At 46.2% G+C, this 8378-nt stretch overlaps 1 protein-coding gene across 1 annotated transcript in view; it reads left to right on the forward strand.

Annotated features, from left to right (window-relative positions):
- The window catches only part of LOC120854438 (ice-structuring protein 4-like), a 6862-nt gene extending 469 nt beyond the window's left edge, over positions 1 to 6393 (forward strand). Inside the window, exon 2 of the mRNA XM_040228440.1 lies at positions 6011 to 6393. Within this exon, the coding sequence (XP_040084374.1) occupies positions 6011 to 6367 (357 nt within the window). The 3' untranslated portion in view covers positions 6368 to 6393. The remainder of the gene's footprint in view (positions 1 to 6010) is intronic.
- Positions 6394 to 8378: the final 1985 nt, after the last annotated feature.

Raw genomic sequence — 8378 nt, forward strand, 5'->3', positions numbered from 1 at the left:
TGCTACCGGGTGGGCTGCTGCAGCAGCTGCTGCCCCTGCTGCTGCGGCTGCTGTGGGGGCTGCTGCAGTGTCCCCGTGGTCTGCTGCCACCGCCGCACCTGCAGCTGCCACTCGTGTGGGAAGGGCTGCTGCCAGCAGAAATGCTGCTGCCAGCAGAAGTGCAGCTGCCAGAAGCAATGCTGCCACTAGGCTGCCAGTCTGGCCTCTGGGAAGGTGCTGCAGGAGCCATGTTCTAGGTAAGCCTCCCCCTCTCTTTCTGTGTGCTCCTCTTTGACTTTTAAGTCACAAGCATGGCTGGATCCTTATCATCAATCCATGGAAATCTCACATTTCTGGAGTTTCTGTTTTCCTGCCTGCATTTAATAAACACCAGCCAAAATAATAAATGTGTAGTCTTCTCTGTTTTATGTGTGGGGGGTGTGTGTGTGTGTTTGTGTGTGTGCATTCATTCGCTCGGTCGTGTCTGACTCCTTGCGGCCCCATGGACTGTAGCTGACAGGCTCCTCTGTCCATGGGATTTGTCAAGCGAAAGTACTGGCGTGGGTTGCCATTTCCTACTCCAGGGGATCTTCCCAACCTGGGTCTCCTGCACTGGCAGACGGATTTGCCACCTGAGAAGCCCCCTTCTCTGTCAATTACTGTTCAAATCATGTTCTCAACAAAACTCAGTCAGGATAGTTGATGTTCCACATTCTCGAAATGCCTCTAACTTTGTGTTTGTGTCCTGTTTCCACCATTGCATTGACATCCCTGTGTAAACAAAGCAACTGTTGTCTGAATAAACTGCTTTAGTGTTAGTTGTGGCTTCCCGGGTGGCCAGAGGGTAAAGATTCTGCCTGCAATACAGGAGACCTGGATTTGCATTAGAGCAAGACCCATCTCTTCTCTCTTTCAAGTCTCTCAACAGTCTATCAGGAGAACTGTGTTTTGATCCCAATAGACAAGGCAGATGTTACGTAAGTAAAGGGAGTAATAAATCAAAAACTAGATCCATTTTTTGTCATAGATGTAGTTAGTGAATGAGTACTCTGTGTGGGTTTATAAAGAAGCAAGGGGTTAGGGGCACATCCTCAGTGTTAGTACTTCAATGTAGTACACCAGACTCTCCCCAAATCTCTGCCTGGATAGAGTCTTAGCAGCAGAAGTCTTAGGGCATCAGTCAATATTTGTACAGGTCCTGCGTGGTCGTGGGGTCACTCAGGAGCACGGTCACCTTCAGGCTCACGTTTATGATGATCACTCTTCGTCTCCTCATAGAGTTTCCTTCTCATGCATTTTGATCTTAATTGTCATGCCTCATTACTGAGAAGAAAATGGCCACCCACTCCAGTATTCTTGCCTGGGAAATCCCATGGACAGAGGAGTCTGGCGGGCTACACTCCATGGGGTCTCAAGGAGTTGGACATGACTTAGCAACTAAACAATAAGAACAGCAACAACTTCAGAAAGCAACATAAATGGAGGTGTTGGGTCCCACATGTTCCTTTGCCACTAGCTCTACAGTTCACGTGTGCTTTCCAATGAGGCATCTCCCTCACTGAGTATCCACATCCTCCAGCTCAGACCTCCCAGAGCCAGACCACAAAGTTCAGCTCTAGCCAAGACCAGCACCATGGGTGTCTGAGACCAGCCTCTGAAAACAACAAGATCAGCCCTCGGTTATAACGTGAGACTGTGAGCACTGGAATCCAAACAATCAAAAAGGGCAACTTTCAAGCACCCCGTTCCCTGAAGAGTCCATATACATGATAAAAAGTGTCCCCAAACACCCCTTCCATCAATCACTCTCCCATATCTTTCCTTGGCCCTTTTCTGTGGACTCCAGCTGTTTAATCCATCATGGTGGGTTGGGGGTTCCCAGCTGGGTTGGACAGGAGAGTCAAACCTGAGGGAAGCCAAGCACCTAGGAAATGTCTCCCAGAAGGACATTCTGGAAACAACCCCACGAGCTTCACTTGGGGCATTTTCTCGTCCCTCTACACAGAGCCTGACACAGGCAGATGTTTAAACAGGTTGAACTGACCAAATGGAACGAAATAACCAAAGGAGACATGAGTGAAGTAACCAAGTCAGGTGAGACTTCCAAAGGAGGTCTTCCTTCCCAGCTCCTTGAAATTCAGAAGACAGCATTTGCAAGAGCATGTGTCTCCCCCAATTCTAAGTTGATGAGGTAGGTTTTGGCAGCCATCTGACTCTGTTTTCATGTTTTTTCCCACCTCCAAGAGCCCTGATCCTCTGGTGCTCTCTGGTTACCCACCTCCCCTTAGTTAATCTCAGCCTCAAGGATTTATCCCCTGGAACCTTGACCCTCTGACTTGTCCTTCTGGTCCCACACTCTACCCTTAGAACCACAATCATCACATGGCTATTCCCAGCTAGGAGGGAGTGGTCAAGAGAGAAGCCCCATCCATCCTTCTTACCTACCTTTTCCTCACTGGAGATCCTTGGGGCAGTTTTCCCACAAAAAAAGGTTGAGCAGACAAATCCTGGAGATACGGCCACTCCTCCCATGGAAGATAGAACCCTTTTTAGGCTGTTGGTCCCTTGTCCCTCTCATTAGACAGGTACATTTGTTTTCAGTCACTGTAAATAAAAGACATGAGGCTGTCAAGATGAAAGAGATGTCACATTCATCACTGACACTGATTTGTGAGAAAGGGACCCAGGTGGCCAGTCAACCACTGACAGTTACTGAACGTTTATTCACCAGGCATGGAGCTGGGTCTTACCGGGGGATACCATGAAGACACCATTCCTTCAGTTAGATAGGTGGCAGTTTGATACAGAAAAGAAGATATGTGTAAATCTATAAAGGCTATGGAGAAACAAAAAGCAAAGCAAATATAGGTCACAAGCAAAATCACAAGAATGAAGGACATGTGATATGACATCTCTAGGCTGTGTTGCTCTTTTGTTATGAGTTGAACTATGTCCCCCACTCATGCTCAAATCAATATGTTGAAGTTGAAGTCCTAACCCTTTGTACCTCCGAACCTGACTATATGTAGAGATAAAATATTTAAGGAGGTAATTGAGTTAAAAGAAGATCATTAAAGTGGGTCCTAAACAAATACGGCGGGTGCCCTTCTAAGAGGAGGAAGTAAGGACACAGACATGCCCAGAGGGAAGGACAGGCAAGATGGCAGCCATCTGCAACCATGGAGAGAGGCTGCAGAAGAAATTTAACCTGCTGACATCTGGATCTTGGACTTGCAGCCGAGGAACTTGAATTTGATCTTGGACTTGCAGCCTCCATAACTGTGAGAAAACAAACTCCTATTTGAGCCACCCAGTTTGTCCTACTTTGTTATGACAGCCCTTGCAAACAAATCCACTCTCTCAGTAATGCATGAGAAGTATCAACCACATGTGTTTCTGTGAGTGTTGAGCTGTAGGCCTAAAGAGATGCTGTGACTTGGGTGAACCTGTGTAATGAATCATTCTTGATGTTTGAATGAAAGAAACATGCTGCTGTTGTATCCATGATGTGGTCCAGGTGTGCAGCCTGGTTCCTGGCTTTCCCTGACATGCTCTGCTCTCTCCCTCCACACTAATTCCCATCACATGAAACTGCCATGAAAAGACTCTATGCGTGGACAGGGTGGGGAGAGGGTGTGATGGGGCTTGGAGAGTGTAGGAGGAGCACTCTGAGTTCACACATTCTACACCATAACTCAATTGGTGAATAGTTTGCTTTCTGGAATCCCACTGAGAAGTTGGATCTTCACTAGGTTATCTGAATAATTGGCATAAACAGTCTGTGTGCCTTACTGTGGGAAATGGATAAGCATGGCCTACAGGAATTTGCAAATTAAGTGCAAATAATATCAGATTGAAAAATGAAGATTTGCTGAGCTCAACTGAGCTACAGAAAATATTTTCTTTCTTACATTGTGACCCATCACTTTCTTCTCAGTACTTGGTCCATCTGAGAAACTCATGCTTGTAGCAAAGGAATGAGGAAACTTATGCAAAAACAATGATGCTGACCACCCCATCTAGGGACAACAGCCTCTGCCACTCTCTGGCTCTTGTCCCAACTGGACCACATGTGATGGAGAAAACATACACTGAAAAGGTCACATGGAACAAGAAGCCACACGGTTCAGTGCAATGAACTTGTTCTGTGTGTTTGTAAGAATGGTCTTCCTACCTCTGATGGAAACACCTACAAGGCCAGGCATCACACTTAGCCTTGGATTATAATTATTTGTGTGCACATCCATCCCCTGCAAACATTCCAAGGCAGAGTCTGCTCCATCTTTGAACTGGCATCATCTCTTTAGACCTATCTTTATACCTAGGAGCCTTTCAATGAACATTTGTCAACAGAAAGCAAACTCTTCTGAAATATTGAAATCCTTCTAAATACTGTCATGGTTTGAATTATAAAATATCACTTGTATTTCAACTTGCGTCTTCAAAGTGAATGATGATTATCGAGGATTAACTAAGGTCTAGTTTCCTCTAGGAATGAGAGAGGTAGATCTTACCCATATAATGATTTTCCAACAGGAAAGGACTTCCAACAGTCTGGCAAAGGGACACAGATTAGATGACTGCTCAAAGTCCCGATAGGCTTAAGAGTCTAAGAAATGGAAATAAATACACAAAAGCATAAATTATATCTTAAGCTATTAAGATCTGATATAAATCAGAAAGAAACACTAAGTATTAACAATAAACCCCAAATGAGGGTAAATTATTTGTCTGGTCGAAAAGTTTGTTTGTGTTTTTCATACGATCTTACTTTTTGGGCAACCCAATAACATAAACAGAAAAGCAAGCAGCAGTTACTTCAAAAGAACCAGTGGGGCCTAAGGCTGGTGCAAGAGAACTAACATAACATAAATACCACATCCACCAATGCCAACTCATTTAGCACAACCTGATGGTATTGATTTTTGTAGTTGTTCAGTTTGTTTTAGTCATTAAGTCATGACCCACTCCTTGCAACTCGATGGACTATAGCCAGCCAGGTTCCTCTGTCCATGGGATTTCCCAGGCAAGAATACTGGAGTGGGCTGCCATTTCCTTCTCCAGGGGATTTATTCCCAACCCAGGGATCGAACCTGTGGCCCTGCAGTGGCAGCCATAATCTTTACCACTGAGCCACCAGGGGAAGCTAAACTAATAATAGCAAAATTCTAACTATACGCTGCTGCCTGAATTTATATGGGGAAAAAAATGAAAGGGCCTACACTGCAGGGGTGGAACTCTGCCCTCCAAGCAAAGAATAAATGGCCCCAGTGGATGGAAATCTTAATCTATATAGTCATCCATATTTTGGTAGTAGATGTATTTATGAAAACTTTGTTTAAACTGGTTCTTTGTGAATAGTACAGGACTTTTAATAAACTAGGGAAACATCCATCTGTAAACAAAACTGTTACCTCAAAACTGAATTCAAATTGTGAACAAAGCCACACTTTCAAGTATGTTTGTTCTGCTTGTGTTGAAGCTGGAGTTCAAAGACAGTGGAGACAGAAATACCATTCTCATGGCCCTTCCCAGCTCCACTGTCTCTGCCCCTCCACCAAGAGACGTTTAAGAGATTGAGATCTTCTAGGAGGTGAAATATGATTAAACCAAAACAAAGGCAAAAAGAAACTTACAGATGATAAATTGAATTATTTTATTAGGAAATTTAGAAAACAGTTGTTGATAAACAGGAATACATGATCAAAAAGGTACAGAGATAAAAGCACAAAATTGAGAACTAACTGTGCACCTAAAGGATTTTGGGAATTGTGATCCTATTTGACGGAGCTCAGCGGTGTCGACTCTTCTTTAGGAGTCAGGTTGTACTTGGGCTTTTATTTTGGATGTTTGCTAATTTATTGGGAACTTTTCAGAGAGAGAAACTGAAAATACGAAAAGCAGAAGAGATAGGAATCCAAATCCAGGAGCAAAGTTGCAGCCCAGAAAGGTAAATCCTAGAATCCCAGGTGATGTCAGGTAGGGCAGGTGAACAGGCGAGAGAGACATCCAGAACAGAGACTGAGCTGGTCACCTAGTGGCAGCATTGCTTCTGGCAGCTGCACTTCTGCTGGCAGCAGCATTTCTGCTGGCAGCAGCCCTTCCCACACGAGTGGCAGCTGCAGGTGCGGCGGTGGCAGCAGACCACGGGGACGCTGCAGCAGCCCCCACAGCAGCCGCAGCAGCAGGGGCAGCAGCTGCTGCAGCAGCCCACCCGGTAGCATCTGCAGCTGTTGCAGCTGTTGCAGCTGCCACAACCACCGCCGCAGCCACCGCCGCAGCCACCGCCGCAGCCACCGCCACAGCCGCCACCGCAGCCACCACCGCAGCCGCCACAACCTCCACAACCACAGCAGCCCATGGTGTCGGTAGAGAGGACTCTGAGTAGAGAGGAGAGGTGGGGAGGGAGACTCAGGAGGTAAAGAAGGTCTGATGGCTGTCTCCACCAAGGGCCCCTTAAATACCATCTCTGGGGAGAGAGGTGACCTAAGCCTCGAGGTCACTTCCCTGTTGTCGATGCAGATACCCACAGTGGAATCTCACATGGCCTTGTGCACTTCCTTAGTGGATCCTTCTCACTTAAAAAACTTGCTAAATTTAGCTTTCGCTTATCTTTTTAAAGCCATCTTTAAAAATAGAACAGGAAACAACTATTAACCCCCTTTTCTCGTTCACTTCAGTTCAGTTCAGTCGCTCAGTCCTGTCCGACTTTTCGTGAGCCCGTGAATCGCAGCAGCCAGGCCTCCCTGTCCATCACCAACTCCCGGAGTTCACTCAGACTCACATCCATCGAGTCAGTGATGCCATGCAGCCATCTCATCCTCGGTCGTCCCCTTGTCCTCCTGCCCCCAGTCCCGGAGCTGTAAAGGTCTGAACAGACCAGAATTCTCTTGGCTGCTTTTACATCTCTCAGTCCTGTCAGCCCAGGACAGAGATTGTTCATTCCCGATTACCAGGTTGGGAAAACATTGTTTTAGGGGAACATTTTGAACTTGAAAGGGAAATGGGATCCCCGGTCACATTATTTCATCCTGGGATAATTCTTCATCCTCTAACGCAGATTAGGACTCTGACTCAGAAGAGAATGGTCCTGTGTCATCAGAGGTTACTCCAGGGCATGCTTTCAGTTGTGTCGGATGATAGAAGCACATCCTAAGAAGAACATTCCCAAGTCACCTGCCAAATTTAAGGACACTTCTGCTATCCTCAGCCTGTTCAAAGAGGACAAGCAGCAACAGAGACGCAGACACAGAACAGACTTGCGGACACAGCAGGAGAGGACTGGACAAGTTGAGAGAGTAGCATTGAAACGTGTTCTTTACCGTGTTTGGAACAGATAGCCAGTGGGAATTTGCTGCATGGTGCAGGGGTCTCAACCCAGTCTCTGTGATAGGCTGGAGGGCAGGGAGGTTCAAAATGGAGGGGACACGTTTCAGTCTCTTTCTCTGGTGGCTCAGATGGTAAAGCATCTGCTGGCAATGTGGGAGACCTGGGTTCAATCCCTGGGTTGGGAAGATCCCTGGAGATGGCATGGCAACCCACTCCAGTATTCTTGCCTGGAGAATCCCATGGACAGAGGAGCCTGGTGGCTTACAGTCCATGGCAAAGAGTCAGACACGACTGACTAACACACATGGCTGATACATGCTGATGCATGACAGAAGCCAATACAACATGGTGAAGCAATTATCCTTCCATTAAAAATAAATAAATAAATAAATAAAAAGAAGGACAAATCAAAAAGCAGGTTTCTGACATCTTTGTGTTTCTGGGGTGGTCAGAGACCATCCATGTGGAATACTTACTTGCTTTCACATGGCTGTCACTGCACAGACCACTCTTTCCTGTTAGAGGCAATCACTGGAGTCTGCAGATCAGGTTCTATTAGCCATTCTCAGCAGATTAAAACACTCCTATGGGTCACCCTCAGAGAACTCTGCAGTCATGGAGGAAAATACTTTTGCAGCAAATGAAACTTGAACCCATGGGCTCTTCAGCTGCCTTCACATACACCCAGAAGACTAAAAAGTTTCCTTATCCAGTGACTGTACCTTTTTGACTCCAAAGAACATGTAGCTACTTCTGTAGTGTTGGGCTTCACTCAGGTACTTGTGTATTGGTATCAGAGTTTACTACAAGATGGCAGAATAGAAGGACGTGTGCTCGTTTCCTCCTGTGAGAACTCTAAAATTACAACTCACCTGTCACAGAGGCAGAGGCTCTGGGTGCCGCAGACCTGGGTATGGCATAAGCCCTCTTGGAGGAGGTCGCCATTAACCCCACCACAGAGCTGCCAGAACTCACACAGGACTGGGGAAACAGACTCTTGGAGGGTACAAACAAAACCTTGTGTGCACCAGGACCCAGGAGAAAGGAGCAGTGAGCCCACAAGAGACTGA

This window comes from Oryx dammah, unplaced genomic scaffold (assembly GCF_014754425.2).
Source record: "Oryx dammah isolate SB20612 unplaced genomic scaffold, SCBI_Odam_1.1 HiC_scaffold_27, whole genome shotgun sequence".
Classification (NCBI taxonomy): Eukaryota; Metazoa; Chordata; class Mammalia; order Artiodactyla; family Bovidae; genus Oryx; species Oryx dammah.